Consider the following 18597-nt stretch of genomic DNA (forward strand, 5'->3'; position numbering starts at 1 on the left):
TCAAAGTTTGAGTATGAGAAAGTTGGTTTTGCAAACTTCCCCCTCTAACTTTTATTTCTTTTGCTTAGGTAGCTGGCAGCATTTGGTTTTTGCTCGTTTTTGAGCGTTCTGTAAACTCATTTTTAATGGTGGCAAAGGGTAGAATAATTCGTATGCTCTTAGGATGTTTCACTACAGAACCAAAGATCATGTTTTTCATTGTAAAACACAAACTTGGAGAACGTTTACAATTTGAGGCGAAGGGTTTCAGTACTTCTCTGAGCCTAGAGGGCAAAGGGTAAAATGGCAGAACAATTTATGTGGCCTAGAACAGAGCACTCTCGCTCACACCTTGTTTGGTAGGCTTAGTTTTTGGTGGTTCCATGAACGTTTTTATCTGGCAGTGGCTCTAAATAATAATTTGTTTAACAGGTGCTAAGTGCTGGAATCTTTGGCATTTCTAAGCACTGTTAAAACGAGCATTGGTGGAAGCATTATTTTTCACCTTTGTGATTAATATAATCTATTTTATGTTGTAAGTTGTAGCTTACTGGGTAGTTGTACAGTATGTTACAAGTCTGTTAGTGTTTTAGCTTACTGGGTAGTTGTACAGTATGTTACAAGTCTGTTAGTGTTAAGACTTGTACAAAAAGGCAGTATATTGTGCTGTTACTAGTCGTAAAGAGCGGATAAGTAATCACAACATTTTGAAAGGGGGAAATAAGAGGTTCCTAGAGCTTTTGACGCTGGTGCCACTGCACCAGCTGCACCATTCAAATCAAGCTTCTTTTAACTGCAATTGTCTTCCTGTATAGTAGTACGATATAGCGATCATGACTAGCCTGTGGTAGTACTAAATGAAGTATGCGTGCAGCTAATAACCAATCATTAAAAATAACGCTGAAGCAAATAAGGTAAACAAATGCAAGTATGAAACCTCCTTTACTGCCAGGAGACTAACTTTTTAGGTCTCGCCTGGCGAACGCAGCGCAAAGCGCTGCTGTCGCCAGCGAGATCTATTGTTGCTGACTCGCGCTGGAAGTGGGACAGGAGATGGGCACGCGCAGGCTTTGGCGGATTTGAGTTGGTGTACGCGCACGTACAGCCACGCGGTGTGCACATCTCCTGTCCTCTTCCGTCCTGAGCAGCCTCATGCAATTTCATTTTTTTTTTTCTAAATGCGCACACGCACTCCAAGCACTTACCGGCTCCTGTTGGGACTCTGCGCTGCTCCTCTGCTGTTCCTGCCGGTCACTGCAGCAACACGCGGGGCTCCGTTTTGCTCACAGGAGCCCCGAGCCGCAGAACACGCGAAAGTTACAGGTACCGCGCATGCGCGGGCAGCCCCCTCCCTCGCAGGTCTCCTCCCGGCCCGGATATGGAGCTGCTTTCTCTTTTGCTTGTTTTAACAAGCGGTGTAAAACAATGAATTTGGGAATCTATCTTTCCGCTGTGGTCGCTCAAAGGAAGCCTATTTAGAACCTTGGTTGCGCAACAGAAACTCATTCTAGTAGGGACTCTGTTTGCATATGTACAGATCTGTGCTTGTTTCTTTGTTATATTAGGTGCATTTGTTTAGCGGATGTGGGCGAGCCACTGAAAACTCGAGCCGGGCTCAGTTCGAGTTCCTGTGAACCGTGAGCTGAAAACGAGGCAAGCTTTTAGGTGGCTTCTGCATGCACGAGTTAAAAACTAAACATCAACATTTGAGTTTAAAAGTTTACACAAATAGACAACAATTTAGTGGATGATTTGTTCAAAGTGAAACCAGAAAACCTGGTCATAATTCTGGCTTCCCTACTTAAACAAACAATGTGATCTGAGGCAATGGTTTTATTTCACCAATTCCCTCTTTCTACATTATCATATATGAAAACACCTTCAAAGAGGTGCTTTCAGAATACGAGCAGTATAAACACTGTGTGTTCGGTTTTATCATATTTTAGGTGATCCTGTGTAATTTGCATGGCAGACATTTCCAGGGCTCGGATCGTGTACGGGCTCTAGAGCCAAGCTTGCTCGTTGGTTCTCCATGGTAATGACCGGCAAAGTTGGAGCTGAGAAATATATTATTTAGTGATGGAATATACGGCATTGTAGTTGGCTAGATTTAGCTACAACCTTAACTCACCTCCCCCCCCCCACCCCCCCAAAAAAATAGGATATGTTTTCTTGGCTGTATGAAAGATTTGAAACAAGAATAAAATGCAGAGAGGTTGTGCTGTGCAAAATAATACAAGGCTTGTTTTATACATAAAAAGTGACAAATCGCAGCTATTTTTCTTGGACTGCTCTATAACATGTCTGGTGTTCTACAGATACCCTTTGTTGGTAATTTCACTTTCCACGTGAAACCTCTCTGACCTTTTAAAGTATTTCTCATTAGTCTCTTGCCACCCAGTAAGAAATAATAGTCTTATTAAAGTGGCAGAACCCGTTGATGAAGCCGAGGTGCGTTTTATGAGATATTTAGTGCAGCAGCAAAAAGTGCTGCACAGGCTAGAAGAAGTTTTACAGGTTGTCTTCGCTGAGGTGGCGTAGACTCGACAGAAAGTATAATAAAAATGTCAAATAAAAAACTGCTCAATTTAGATAATTCCTCCTAAGGAGAAATGCACAGCACCGCCGTGTGATTATTAGGGGCAGCAACACGGGCTGGAGGGCTGCAGAGGGACCCAGCCCCATATTGTGCGGTGCCCGCCACGCACACGTTGCGGGTTGGATCCGAGGGTTCTGTCCTTCATGCCTCGGTGTGTTCCCGGTCTGCGATGGATACGCTACAAAGAGGACTAGATCAAAGGTTACATCTATGAGCTGAAATGTCACTCTTGCACTGCGCAGACTGGCGGGGGTTGGGGGCAGCAGAAGAAAAAATAATTATTAATGTGCACTGAAAGTCTGAAGGGCACTTTACATGTCCAGCCTGTGTCTGAGAGCAAGTAGACTGTTCGGAAGCCCAGAGGTCACCAAGGGACACTTTACTGCGGAGCCACCAGGCGGCTCGAGGTCACTGTGTGTGAAGAATTTCTAGCGTCCTGTTATGCGCAGCGTCGTGACACTACATAAGAAGGTAGGCAGATGTACGTATGGGAGGCGGGTTTATAGAATTCACATGTGGGATATGTCCAGTGAGACAACATCACTATACATTTGATACATTATACATATACATGTATACATAGATAATATATATTATAGCTTACATAATTAATCGAGGTTGCAGAGGCTATGTGGCTTATAGTAATAAAAGCGTAGGCCAGTGGGATCAGGCATGAAAGGCTGGGTGGGTCCTCGGACCTAGTGAGCTTTGAGGGCAGACTTGACTTTGAAGAAGAAGATAGAAGATAGTCCAGGGGTCTGACCAGGGAAGGTGTCAGTCGAGGTGTCTGAACAGGGCAAGTGTGGCCAGGCATGGAGCAGAGCAGATCATTCAACTGCACACCAGGGCTTTTGCAACATAATCACAGAAATGACTAAAAAGAAGTAATCACTGTTGACTTATGTTTGTTTTACCTGAATTTATCAGAACAAGGATTGGCAAAGCAAATAGGTTCAGCCTATGTGAGATCTATTGGCTTTGGCTATGTTTTTTTTTGGTATATTATAGACACGTTGCACAGCAACACGGGCTGCTGTACAACATTGCTTACAGTAAAGAAAACAAGCATTTGCAATGCAATAGGTCTCGCATTTATACGAGTTTGAGCTATTGGCATTGTAAATGACACTGCTTTTTATTTAAGTTTTTTTTTTTTAAACATAAATAAAAGGCACTGTCATTTACAATGCCAATAGCTCAAACTCGTATAAATGCGAGACCTATTGCATTGCAAATGCTTGTTTATTTTTGTAGCCAGTTTGGTACATAGCTCCTTAGCTGCTGATGCGATTATTTAGAGATTCGAAAAATGGTAGTAGCTCGGATTGTGACGCAGAATTTGTGCATTGAAATCAGAATTCTTGGGGTACTCAAATCTACAATCTTTCCAAAGTATGGAACATGGTTCTGCACGTTATTTAGGCATAACTTCCTATGCACTGGTGGGGTTAAGCACCCTTTGACTTTTCTTTGCCTAGCACTATGTTGTATGTTTCCTTTCAGATTTTACCATATCACAAAATGCTCTTCACACGTTTTCTTTCGTTGAATGGCTGCAAGTGGCAAACTGTTTCAGCTGCTTTTTTTGTTGTGGGTGTTTCTCTAGACTTGCCCCCTTCTGTTGAGAGTGTTCACCACCAATAATGGACGGCATCACCGCCTGGAAGAATTCTCTAGAGGCAATGTTCCATCAAGCGAACTTCAAATATACACCTGGTGAGTATCTCCATGCTATTTTACAATATTTTGACAGGAAAATAAATCAATAATATAGTGCTTCCACCAAGCTAAACACCTTACCAGAACATGCCAATGATTACAACCTTTGTTATGGATGTATGTGTTTATGTAGCGATGTTGAGGTACGAGCTACACGGTCAAAGACCATTATGGGCAGTAAATGATTGAAGAGATAGCTGGGGTCTGGGAGCCAAAACGGGCTGTTAGTGGATTGTGATGTATTTTTAAATGCGTGTCTTCATCTTTCTTAAATTGGAGGACAATAGAAGTCCATATGAATATAGGGATGCTTCTTCCATATCCGGGTTAAGGACGTGTTGCTTTTATTTTTATACTAATTTACCTCCCGTTAATGGTTGCTAGTTTGCTGGGGGCCACATGTGATGATGAACATCTCTCACAGACATCCGCTGGCTGTAACAGCCTTGTAAATGATGTAGGTGGGCATGAAGATAGGGAGGGGGGCCATCAGAGTTCTATCAACATGTGTTCATGTTTCATGAGACATGCTGCAGCATGTAGGGTGCTCTTAAGGGAAGCCCACTGTGGAGCCGAGAAAGCCATGGAGCATGGTAATTTGCCTATCAAGATGCAAGCTGGAGTTCTTAAACCTTTCTAAAGCAACTCTCCCTAGAGACTGGATAGTTGGTACCAGGAAGTTTTTATTTTCTTGCCAATGTGTTAGTGGTGAGGTTTGTTTAGGGGGTGAATTCAAGTGACTTTTCATTGGGTGAAAGTTAGGGTTCAAGGCTGTCAAGGTCTATGTAATTGAGCCAGGTGTGGACTTGTTTGCTTGTTTTTGCTAGCAAATAAGAATTCTGTTGGTGGGTTGGTTTTCAGATAGTTGCTGCATGTGCAGGCAGTGTTTCGGGTGTTGGATGACTGGAATGGACATGACTTTAAAGTTGAGTTGTTGCGTCTGCATGTTCACAAAGTTTAATGCCATCGTCGCTGAGTGGAGCCCTATGGGCTCCCTTTAGAAGAGGAAAATGAGGCTTTGAACCAAAGATTCCTATAGAAGAATAGAGACAAGACAAATTACGACAAACCTAATGTACTATTTCTCACTGTGAAAGTACATTTCCCAAATGTCACCAACATTTTAAATAAATGGTTTGACTGTTGGAACACCTCTGTGGGAATGTGCTAAAATACAGAAATACTGGGAGGGGTGGCGCTTAATATGGAGGAGGCGTTGGGACAACAGATACAATGCAACATCAAATTGCTTTTATTGAACATTTGGGACCCCACGGACCTCAGTGTCAAGGAGAGAATTTGGGAGACTTAGGGCTTTATGGTGGGCAAGCGAAATATTGCACGCCTATGGAGGGCCCTGATCCAACCCAGCATTGCTGATTTGGCCAAGGACATGGACTGGTGTATGGTGACGGAAGTTCCTATTTATGCTGCAAGGGGGTGCCCGACGAAATGGTCACAAATATGGGGGTCTTGGAACTCTTTTCTAGGAAATCTATGTGAACCACCTGGGAGCGGGGATGAGGGTGCTGCTGAAGTTGTATAGTATGTGACTCCTGACGACACTCTTGATGTACTGTGCAATGAGCTACTAATGCTGTATCAATGTGCTCTACGGATCCTCTGAGCAGTGCTGTGCTCTGACTGTTTACATGCCTTTTTTCAATAAAAAATGTCATTAAATGTTAGAACGCTAACACTGTAAACAACCACATCTTTCTCAGATTCCACTATTGAAGCACAACACCACAGTTAAATCAGGGCAGTACTAAAGCTGAGGAACAGCAGACACTTCTCATAAGACTTTGCCCCATGGACACCAAAGACCTAAATTTAACTTTTGGTCATGGATATGGGCAAGCCTTCTGGGAGAGTGCATATACAAGAGAAAGATGAATCTTAAGTTATTCAGCCTTTTTGAACATTTGTCGTACATGCCAAATGGTCATGCAAGCATCTTTAATGTGTATGTATTTCTCCTTCCTTAATAGCCTGTTACCAGTATTCAATCTCAAAAGTTTTTGTCTTTGTCAAATAAATGCAGTAAATTTTCTAATCCTATTTGTGCGTGAGGGACAGGAAGAAAAGGGGTGAACTGACATCCTATGGTATGCATAAACACTATCTCTTCTGACTTCAGGCATATTGTATGGCAGGTGACAGTTTTCCTTGTATGTTAACCATCCCTCTTTGAAAAGTTATTTTGCAATTATTTCTTTTGATTTTGAAAATTGTGTTTTCACCAACTACCTGAAGAAATTGGGCAGAGAGAGACCACTTTCAGCAAAAGATCCACAGGCAAGCCTCAACACATATTCAAGCCAGCCCATGGGAGACGTGACCATAAATGACTTAAGGGGCAAGTAAAATGGATTAACCCAAGGGGGACAGATGTGGGCTTTTGCCCCCATCTGCCTCCGGGGGGTGGGGGGGGGGGGGGGGCAGAAAGACTGACTTTCCCCAAATTCCTATGGTGGTAGCTAATTCCCTTGCCCAGGGGGCTTCTCCCTCCCTCCCTGGTGCCTAGTGGGTGGATGCCTGCTTGGGGATCCTCTGGGTGAGATTCTCCCCTTTCCAATGGTACCTCTCCCATGTGATTCAGTGCTCGTTTGGGGGGGGGGGGGGGGGGCTGAGAGAGCCCCTCGAGCACTGAAACTGAAGCAAGCCGATAAGCTTATTTCAGTTTCATATGTAATGACGTCGGCGCTCTATAGTCATTACATATGGAAAAAAAAGCTTTAGGAGTTTGGGGAAGCTCTTCTCCACCTCCAGAGGCCCCAAAAAATCAAGGAAATCCGCAGAGGAATTCTGTTGTGTCTAGGACGTAACGGTTAAGTCCATGGCACACCAGCGCTGCAGTCACGAACGAACCGTTATGTCCATGGCATCAAAAGGGTTAAACCTATAAATCAGTTCCTGCCTGGGGATTCTAGTGTGGATAAAAATGTATTCAAGCAACAGCAATTATAATCATGGCCCCAGTAAGCTCTGCTGCAATCAGTCATGCATTTTCAGGTATGCAATATTGATATTGGTTGAGCAGGTTTTCATCCTGCAATATTCCCTCCTGATTTGGAAAAAACCCTTTTAAAACCATTTGTACAGGTAGGCATTTGACTTTATTCACGATTGACTGCTAACAAATCTCATAATTAATGTGTGTAGTGATGTGATCGAACCTGTTACCCTACCCATCCCTAAACCTATAAAGCAACTTGACACTATTCAACAATAAAACGTTGCCAACTCTAAATATGTGGTATACATTCATATTTGCTTCTACGGCTAGTTCACACTCTAGGATATCGGCATTGGGAAGTGGTGGAATGTTGTATGGCGAAACATTTGCCAGGTGTTAAGTCATTGTCACGAACACTTTAAAAAAAAAAAAAAAAGTTAATCCAGAATTTGTCGCATTCTAGGTAGTCGTTTGCTGGTATATATACTAGCCACATCAGTCTAGATTTCCATGGATCTGTACATTTTAGATGTGTGTTAGGTTGGTAGGTTTATTTTGCTGCCAACCCACTTTGGACCAAAATCTTGAATTTTCTTATAGAAGCTCCCCTGTCAAAGTATACGGAGCAGCTCCCCAAACCATATCGCCACTATGTCACACACTCACTGCTACTAGCAAAGCGCAGAGTGGCGTGTAGATGGGGCAGAGGCCGAGCCTCCAAATTCAAAGAATGGTTAGACGATCTTATATACTGTCAAGATCAAGGTGCCATATATGCAGAAACACTACCTCACACGTCCCGACCCAAGGACATATGGGGACCCCTCAAACATTATCTCCTGCTACACACTGCCGAAGGTAACACAGACACTCCGGTAGAGGGGGGGGATGAAGCTACAAACATGCCAAAATCTGTAAATCGGGTTAACGCCTGTTGAAAAGGCTCCTGGGACGTGATGGTTTTTTGCTGTTGATATACCCTCCGCACGTTTGAAATACTTGTAATGATGAGTAGATTGTTCATCTGAGGCTGGAGATCGATATCGATGATGTGTTGTGCTCACCCCCCCCCCCTCTGGAAATGGCCCCACTGGACTATACGACCGATTGCTGACCCTAGAACCAATAATGTCTAAACACGCAATGTGAATGAAGTACCAATGCTGACTAATATTACATGCTGTAAACACTGCCCATTTGCTGCATACAATGTGTTTTTTCTTTATTTTTGAAGAAAACCCAATAAAAAACAAGTTTAAAAAAAAAAAGCTCTAGTATGTAGGGTGTGGATCCTGCTCACACATTAAAACTCTCATATGACCAACAGTCTATCAAGAAGAGCTCCAACACTTTAGTGTTATAGTGGTATACTCCATACTTGTTTCTTACCTGTAATCCCAGTTCTCTCTCAGGGGAATCTCCATTGAAGGTATAAGCAACTCTCCCGAAACTCCCATGGAGATGACCAAGGAGATTATTGGACCTTTCTTAAACTACCACATCTCGTAAAAAAAACTGAGGCAACTGCCATCTGCTGGGCATGATGGGATGCCGGTAGTCTTTGCACCCTTAAAGGCGCAGGTGCTCTTTTTTTACATTCACATAAAGGCAGCCTATGGGGCTACACTGTCCTTTTCCTTCATCTATATTTTTAAAAAAAAGAGGGTTTGTGAAGTATTTAAGTATACTACAAAGGTGTAGGTGTATGTGTGTGTGTGTGTATGTGTGTGTGTATATGTGTGTGTATATATATATATAGAACACCTTTTTAAGATTTAATCTGAAAAAATGGCTAGTATAGCCGTTTGTATAGACTAGACAAAATTCCTGTCAAGTGTTTCTACAGGCCTTCCTGAAGAAAGGCGAACATCTATACTTAAGATACTTATTATAAAGAATAGCTCTGTAATCCCCCACGTGGGCGGGACTATTCCGTGCCTATGATTTTCAATGGAGATCCCCCTGAGAGAGGATCAAAAATGTACATACCAATTTACGAATATTAAAGATAAAATGAGCAGGGAATAAAGACCAATAATACATGGATTCACATATAAAATTAACTTTTAACAGGGTAATGGATAATGGCTGATAATGAAGCCCTAGACAAAATTTGCATGGCAACTGCCAGGCACATGACTAAATTGGAACTAATCAGTTAGGTCAGACTCCTAATCATTAAAGTGAGCTGGTCGTCTTCTGGCCTATACACTTCTTCTGGGACCAGAGTCCCGCTCCTGTTCTCCAACCTCCTCATCACATATTTTGTCCGGTTCCTCCTGTAAAGCCTGTGATCTACGCCACACTTCACCCCCATCTAATACCACCACATTCTTTTCGACTCCTAAAATCTTCTTGGGGCCCATACATTTGGACTCGCCCTATGCACACCAAGTGGGTCTCTTGACAAAAACCAACTCACTAATCCCCCATTCAAACTGGTGTTTACAATGTGTCATCTAAATATTTTTTGTACTTTTCCTGATTGTTGATCACAGCTGGTTCAGCGCTCTTCCTTGGGCACAACTATAACTGATTCAATTTAGATCCAGCCACTCTCACATTCCTGTTGCAGCTGGGTGTGATAGAGAAAATTAAAGCCTCTGAATGGCTGGCGCCAATAGTTCTAGCGCCAATGGACTTGGAATGTATGAGGACTTCAGCGGGCTAAACCAATGTATCTGGGTAGACTGTCAGCCTTTTCCAAACATCAGTGAGGCATTGACCATGGTATTTGGAGGCAAAAGTTTTGTGTCATGGATCTTTCATGCACCCCCAGCTTGGTTTAATGTGTTGTATATCAGCACTGGTAATAATGTGATCCAGCCCCACCAGAAGTTCTGATACAGGCACACGAAGCCACTCTGCCTGTAATCCTGGAACTTCTAAACACGTCCATATCCGCATGCTCTGTTCCCACAGCGTGGAAGCAAGCCATGGTGCGGGCGCTGTTGAAGAAACCCAACCTGGACCCCGACGACCACTCCAATTATCGCCCCATCTCACTCCTCCCTTGGGCTAGCAAGGTGCTGGAAAAATACATAAATGCCCAGCTGGTCCAGTTTATTGAAAACCACTCCCTTTTGGATACGTCCCAGACAGGTTTTAGACCGAAGCACGGCACCGAAACCGCCTTATTAGCGGTCACCGAAGAATCTCGAAGGGTTCTGGATCGGGGAGGATCAGTGGCAGTGATCCTCCTTGATCTAAGCGCCGCCTTCGACACGGTCAGCTATGCCACCCTGCTGAACCGTCTCCAGGACATCGGAGTCTCAGGCGACGCTCTAAGGTGGTTCGACTCTTTCCTGTCCGACAGATCTTTCCAGATCTTCGGTGACACAGTATCAACCAGCAAACCTCTTAGCTGCGGAGTACCACAGGGCTCTTCTTTGAGCCCTGTACTATTTAATGTTTATATGAAACCACTGGCTGGGATCGTCGAACCGTACGGCATCAAAATCGTGTCGTACGCCGACGATACTCAGTTAGTGGTTTCATTGGCCCAAGAAAACATCAGGCAACCCCAGGGAGGTTTGCTGAATTGCCTAGAGGACGTCAAGGAGTGGATGACCAACTCCTCCCTCAAACTGAACGGAGAAAAAACAGAGCTCATGCTTCTAGGCCCAGCTTCGCCAGTACCTTTCATTTCCTTGTGGCCCCAAGTTCTGGGCGTTCCCCCCCCCCCCCCCAACTCCCAAGGAAAGCGTTAAAAGCCTAGGAGTGTGGCTGGACAAGAAGCTTTCCTTTTCCACGCAGGCCACCAAGCTGTCCGCCACCTGCTTTGGCATACTTAGAACTTTGAGGAAAGTACTCCCACTTCTGCCTCTAGAAGCCAAGAAGGTGGCAGTACAAGGTCTCATCCAGTCCCGCCTGGACTCAAATAATGCCCTATATGTAGGGGCTCCTGAGATGACTCTCCGGAAGCTGCAGGTGGTGCAAAATTGCGCCGCTCGCACCTTGCTGCAGATTCCGCGAACCCAGTCAGCCAGACCCGCATTGAAAAGTCTTCACTGGTTGCCAGTGAAGCACAGAGTGGCATTCAAGGCGCTGTGTATTGCGCACCGGGCCTTCTGGAAGACGGGACCCGCTATCAACAACAACCTTGTCATCCCTTACCACCCAAACAGGAACCTCCGCTCCACTAAGGCCTTCTTGGCAGTGGTTCCTAGAGTGAAGAGAGCCAGGTCCGGAGGTAGGCTGTTCTCACTTAACACCGCCTGGCTCTGGAATACCCTCCCCTGCTCACTTCGTTCCAACCCAGACCTGCTCTCGTTCCGGAAAGAGCTGAAGACATTACTATTTGCCAAAGCCTCCGAGCTCTAATCCCGGTGCTCCGTCTCGTCTCTGTCTCACCTCAGCGCTTGGACGCCCCTGGGCAGCAACCGCGCTCAATAAATTTATTTTCAATTCAATTTCACGACTACTCCCGATGTTTATAATGCATGCTGGTTTCTTGACGTAGAGGTGGATGCTGCAGCTCGTCTCCACTTGTCAAGAAGTGCTTCCAACACTTATTTAGTTTGAGTCCTTTATTGCATCCACCTCAAGCCAACCTTGTACACAGCCTCCAGACCAAATCCTCTTCAACTGCTCCATCCGGAATCTCTGCAACCCAGGATTCCAACTAATGACACATTGCAGTTAGAGGTAGTGTGCTAGGTTACTAAACCGTCCCACACATGAAATCACAGGGAATAAAGACGTACACTCATCCATTGCAGGGGTATATTGAAATGTGAGGAAGACTGAAGGTTATATTTTTTGGGGACAAACTACTGAAAATTTTCCAAAGTTATTGTTAAACGCATTTTCCCTGCCAGCTATTCGAGGTAAGGGAGGTCTGGCGCCCAGTACTAAAAACCTTAATATGTGTCGATGTGGAAGATAGACGGTTGTGCTATGTTTCCATACAGCCTAGGGGTGATACTTGAAGCCAAAGGATGGGTACCCTGAGCCAGTGATTCCTAAATGCACCCGAAACCGACACTTGGCTTGTGCCTATGCATTCAAGAGATACAGAAGGGGGGTGGAGGGGTAATAGTGTCAAGGAATTTGGGCACAATAATCACTTTGGTAGCCTTGGCAGCAGAAATAAGGGAAATACTCATGTACTAGCCCATCTGACCTGGAGAATTGAGTGGAGTGAGGAGCTCTTCATGCACAGAACTTGCAGTGCCAGATTTAGTACTTGCAACGCTGTAGGGCCGATGGCAGACTCTGGTGACTACTGAGGGTGACGTGTACCTACTAATCGAGGAATGCCTTTAATGATTTCCATTGATGGCCGACCATCACCATCAGGGGCACTGTGGCAGCGACCTCATAGTAACACTGTAGATGTCTTCTGACCCAAGCCACATACACCTATTACACTTCAGGTGCCTCCTCTCCATTGCAAAGGAGCAGCACAGGCTTCAATGCATAAGATACTGAACAGCCAAATTTACGAGAAGGGGGTGGGGGGGGGGGTAGAGCATTAGCAACCTCGAGGTGTTCATTTAGTGTCCTTGTGTGATAGGAGGGACCTTCGTCCCATTTCTGGGTACAGTGAAATTCTCACAATTACAATGTAATCGAAAAGCTCAACTGGCTTTGAAAGGCAGCAAAGCCATTTTTGTAAAGTAGATCGCTACACACTACTTTTAGCACTGCACGGATGCTTCACTGTGTGCACATAGCAGTGGAAGTGTTTCTTTGTTACTGTTTGACAAATGCACTGATACTTTTATGGGGGTTTGGTGTTGCTGTGTGCTGCATACTGGTAGTTTGTTTGGTAAAGTAGACATTTTGGTGTGTCTGTGCAGTGATGTCCCTCACCAATGGAGTGTATGATGTGGGAGTGTGTGGAATGAGTGTTTTGCCAGACATCTGTTGGAGCTGGGCTGAGAAAGGGAGAACAGTTTCTAAATCTGGTGCTTTGAGAAGACTTCTTGTGCCTTTCATACTCTGATATAATAGATTGGGATTCTTATAATTCCTAGGGGGAAGTTTTGGGAATTCTAGACGTTATGTAACGAGCATCAAGTCTGGCTAGTTCCCAGGGATACTTACTTCATGGTTATACATACTGTGCCATACAAACTTCCTTTCTTGCCACTCTCCTGGTCCGAAGAGACTAAAGCAGCAAAGGCAGGAGCGAGGTTCGGGCAGAGTGTCATCTATGCCCAGTCACATCAGTCCTAGCTTTCAAGGAAGTGTAACATTAGGCATTTCTTAGATCGTCTGCCTGTGGTCATTCGCATTATTTTTGTTAGTGCTATGAATTAATCGCTTGCACTTGCCCGTCCAGTGGAAGCTGGCGCTAAATGGTGGACTTTGAAAGTGTGGCCCCTCCTTACCCGTGGGTGCATTTATTGCACACCTTGCATTCTTATTGGTTTAGATGATAACTGAGCGCTGCGTAAAAAGCGGTTTGTCTGTTTCTTGAAGCGGATTTACACTTCTATTCATATCCGATCTGTTTTTTGTTGTAGGATGGATGCAACATTGAAAGAGTTAACAAGTTTGGTTAAAGAAGTATATCCAGAAGCTCGCAAAAAGGGCACTCACTTCAATTTTGCTATTGTTTTCCCAGATCCGAAGATGCCAATGTACAGGTCGGTGGACTGCTGAATTTTGTGAACCAGTCTTAATGTTTATTAGCCGTGTTTACGTATGACTTCACTACGGGGCAGCAAAACAAATATTTATACACACACGGCCAACATTACACGCGCACACAGAACAATAAACATTGTTTTTTTTTTATTTCTGGCGCTGCGAAGATGGATGCAGAGCTATAAAGGCACACACCTGTAATAAGCAAGTAAAAAAAAGTTTTGAATTAAAAACTAGGAGAGCAGTTTAATGTTTGATGTATGGTTCTGAAATGTGTATCATCTTACTGTAGTAAAATAATTACAAGACTTGAGACAAAGAAATGGTTTGGCTATTGATAATTGATTGTGGAGTTATTTGTAGCTTTTAATAATCAACACTCCACCCGCCATCTCCTTGAACTGTAGTACAACAAACTTGCTAGTTTTCAGGGGTTCAACGTCTGTGGTAGGAGGGACTCCTGTATGCACTGACATTTGTTTAAAGTGAATGGTCTTTTGAGAAGCCTGTTTGGGTCCTTGTTGTGGCAATGGCAAATCGCAACTAGTTGTGAAAAAGAGTAAGAACTGAAGTGTACCAGAATAACCACAAATGTTTTTTTCCTTTTGTGTCTTTTTCAAATTTGCACGCTCTGGTAGTATCTTCTGTGTGTGAGTGATTGGTTCTGTAAACCAATTTTCTAATGCATGTATTCACTCTCTCTGCATGAGTGTTCCAAGTAATACATGCATACTGTGCAACAATTGTGCTTGTATCAATCTAAGGCAGTGCTGTGCTTTCTATCAACAGGGTGAAGTCAATTGGAAGTACAATCTCTGGAAGGAAGGGTACAGAGGATTCAATGACACTTCAGTCACAAAGGTTCCAGATTGGCGATTACCTGGATATTGCAATCACCCCTCCCAACAGAGCACCACCTCCGTCGGCTCGCATGAGACCATATTAAATATATGGGATTCTTGGATTTCTTTTTTTATTAATCTTATTTGACTCTTCCGAACGTGTATTTTGTTTTTTATTTTTTATTCGTGAAGCGCTTTCAAGCTGATAGTCCATTTTTCAAAAACAAATCCATAAATGCAATAAAAGTATTGTTTCGATTTTCCTTACAAGAAAGGGATTTTGAAAATTCCTAACCTTATTAAATATTAGGCACAATTTCAGAGTTTATCATTGTAATAAATAGAACATTGTGAAATTGAGCATGTGTCTAACGTTGCCACTTATTTTTATGCTAGCAAACATTTGTTTCCTCACCCCAGTAGCTGGCTGAAATGAATGTTGTGCTTGAATTAGATCACTAACCACAGTTTCTCTCATTTAATGTCCTTAAAGGTTAATCGTACTAGCAGACATTTCTTTTGTAAAAGTGAGTGGATTTGTTTTATTCACTGCTATGAATACATGTATTTGCTGATTGTCCAAATTGCAGGTAAACGCATCCATTTCCTACGAAAATTTCATTTTTCATCTTTTACACTTCTCTAAACGAGTTCATTTGAAATCCCTTTTTTGTCACTCCAGGAACTTACTTTGATGCAGTCATTAACTTTAACCGCTCTTTTTTTTGTATTCTTTTCTTTGCATTCTTTTCTTTGCTTTCGCCTGCTTCTTGTACTCCTCCTTGCAATTCCACATCACCTACCCTTTATTGCTTTCCCTAAACACTGTAGACCTACTGATGATTTGGTCTCAACACCTTAAAGGGGCTCAGTCTTGTGGTTTAGTGCAATTTAATTCTGCCTGTATGCCCACCCCCTGTATCTCAGCTTTGACATTTCCAGCACTTTTTACAAGCAAGATGGCACAATACGTTAAATGTTGCAAATATTCCAGGCCTCGCAAAAGCATACACATTACCAGACCTGAATAATCAATGTGAATTAACTGTAATGCTTTTGGCCATTAAACTGGCTTAAATTGTGTGATCCTAGGCAAATATTTTAATTCACTGAGCTGCCTTTATCTTCAGTATTAAATATGTAAGTGTCTGCTTCACAAAAAACTCTTGTTTGATTTAATAGACTATATGTTTGCTCAATGTATAATACAAATCTAGCCCACATATATGGTACAGATATTCCCTGACTTGCCTCTTTGTTCAGTCGACCAACAGATGCCAACACCGTGGCACGCTGACTGATGGATCTCCAACTGCGCCGACACTCAGGCAACCTTTTGAAGACCAGGCAAACACTCCGAGAAAGCCAGCTGGTTCACGCCCGCCCCCCACGATCCCAGACATACCTGCAAACGACTCGAGAAGAGATGTAGGAACTACAAAACCCTGGAAATCCACGCAACCTTCAAGTCTGCAGTCCACGCACACCACCTCCTCAAAACCACAAAGAAAACGGCCTTCCAAGACCGAATCAATGGCAATGCACACAACAGCAAAGAACTGTTCACCATGGTCAAGGAGTTTGCCAAGCCCAACAGCAAGACCAGACTTCCCTACCACCCAAGACCTCTGCAACAAACTGTGCTCCTTCTTACACCACAAGATCCGGCAGATCTACAACAGTTTGGACACCCTAGACCCTGCCACTACGCCGGCTACCACTGACCGCAACCTTGCCGCACCACAACAGACTGTTCAGCTGGACCCCGCTCACAACAGAGGACACACTCGAGACCATGAAGAGTATCCACTCGGGAGCCCTTTCCGATCCTTGCCCGTACCACATCTTCCACAGAGCAGCCGCTGCCCCCAACATTGCTGCACCATGAACTGCTCCTAACCACCACCTTCCCAGGTGACTAGGAACATGCCGTGGTCAACCCTCTGCTGAAGAAGCCGTCCTCAGACCTGACAGACCTCCATTGAAGTTAACCACATCCTGGACACCTCTCAATCCGGCTTCCGAAGCAACCACAGCACGGAGACCGCACTCCTCGCCGCCACAGACATCCGCACCCTCCTCGACTGGAGGGAGACTGCAGCCCTCATCCTACTCGACCTCTTGGCTTTATTTGACAGTCTCCCACCTTGCCCTAATCATGAGACTCCACAAAGCCTGCCACCACAACCAGGCACTGGACTGGGTCCACCCCTTCCTCACTGCCGAACACCGCGAGTTAGACTGCCCCGTTCCTCTCAGAACCCACAGATCAGCTGGGGAGTGCCCCAGGGTTCCTCCCTGAGCACCACCCTCTTCAACGTCTACACAGCCCTCCTTGCAGATATTGTCAGAAGCCACAGACTCAATATAGCCTCCTATGCTGCCAACCTTCAGCTGATCCTCTCCCTCACCAACAAACACACAACCGCCACAGCCAACTTCCACAGCGGAATGAAGGCTGTTGCTACCTGGATGAAAGTCTGCTGCTTCAAGCTTAACTAGGACAAGACTGAAATATTCCTCTTGGGACCCACTCCTTCAGCCTGGGATGACTCCTGGTAACAAGCCGCTTTGGGATCCCTATCTACCCCCGACGGACCACGCATTTAACCGTGGCATCATACTGTACTCATCGCTCACAATGAACCACCAAATCAATGCAGTTTCCTCAGCCTGCTTCCACACGCTCTGCCTGCTCCGAAAGACATTCAAATGGATCACCACAGAATCCTGAAAGATAGTCACCCACGCACTCATCACCAGCAGACTCCACTAGGGCAACGCATTCTACATTGGCGCCACCCAGAAACCGCTCAAGAAACTATAGACTGTACAAAACTCTGCCGCCAGACTGGTCCTTGACACCCCCTGCCGCAGTTGCATCATGCAACAACTCCACAGGATCCTAGTCAATAAGAGAACTATGACCTCGCATTCTACATACCTCCCCCCCACACCCCCCGACTACTCTGTTCAGCCCAACCCGCCCTAGCTTCTGTCCCAAAAGACCAGAACCGGAGGGAGTTATTTCTCCTACCTTGCTGCCAAGACCTGGAATACTCTGCCCCTCCACCTCAGGCAATCAGCGTTGCTGATCCAATTCAAGAAAGGCCTCAAGACCTGGCTCTTCTGATGATCCCCCTACCAAAAGGGACTAGCAGCCTCTTTTCTCTCTTCTCACCCCCCCCCCTCCCCCGTCACAGGTGAGTAGCTGCGCTTTATAAGCCCCTGATTGATTTGAATTTACTGCCTGCCCAGCTGCCTGCAAAACAGTGATACGCTCTGGAGTCATTTTCCCTACAGCCTCCCTGCTCTCTGAGAATGATGTCACTTCAAAGGCCCAGGTTTCAATAGGGTGATTAGCTGATAGTGTGCATGTTTCGATCTATTGTCTTTCTTATGGATTGGTTTGATAATTGCACCTCGCCAAGGATCTAGCTTTGAATCCTATTAGAAACCTGTAGGACCTGGGGTCTCCAGGCCCTATGGGGCGGTAACGTGACACGAGCGGTCGGGCCACCAAAGGTCTGTGTGTAAAGCAACCATACAACCACGCACCTCACATGCGACGAGGAACACACACAATAAGTGACGCCACACTGTAGGAGTTTTGTAAATACTCAAGATGAGGTAGCAGTACATTTCATAAGCTGATAATACAATAGCTAGCGATGTACGTATCCGTCAGGAGCTATAAAGGCTGTTCGTACCACATATGCAATTCATGAGATAACAGTACTGCCTGGGGCACAACTACCACTCACGTAGCTGTACACGCGCGTTGGGTGCGCTAACCGGTGAGGACCTCAGAACGGGGCACCTAGCATGGAGAACTACTCGTAATCTCTGGCACATAGCACTGCAATAGGGAATCTAAATAACAGAGCGCTACTCGTAATCAA

General features: G+C 44.7%; 1 protein-coding gene across 1 annotated transcript in view; it reads left to right on the forward strand.

The window, feature by feature from the left end:
• Positions 1-15055, forward strand: part of SAP18 (Sin3A associated protein 18) — a 56972-nt gene extending 41917 nt beyond the window's left edge. Inside the window, exons 2-4 of the mRNA XM_085621579.1 lie at positions 4185-4294; positions 13730-13852; positions 14643-15055. Coding sequence (XP_085477705.1) covers positions 4185-4294; positions 13730-13852; positions 14643-14799 — 390 coding nt within the window. The 3' untranslated portion in view covers positions 14800-15055. The remainder of the gene's footprint in view (positions 1-4184; positions 4295-13729; positions 13853-14642) is intronic.
• Positions 15056-18597: the final 3542 nt, after the last annotated feature.

Source organism: Triturus cristatus, chromosome 8 (assembly GCF_964204655.1).
Source record: "Triturus cristatus chromosome 8, aTriCri1.1, whole genome shotgun sequence".
In the NCBI taxonomy this organism is placed as follows: Eukaryota; Metazoa; Chordata; class Amphibia; order Caudata; family Salamandridae; genus Triturus; species Triturus cristatus.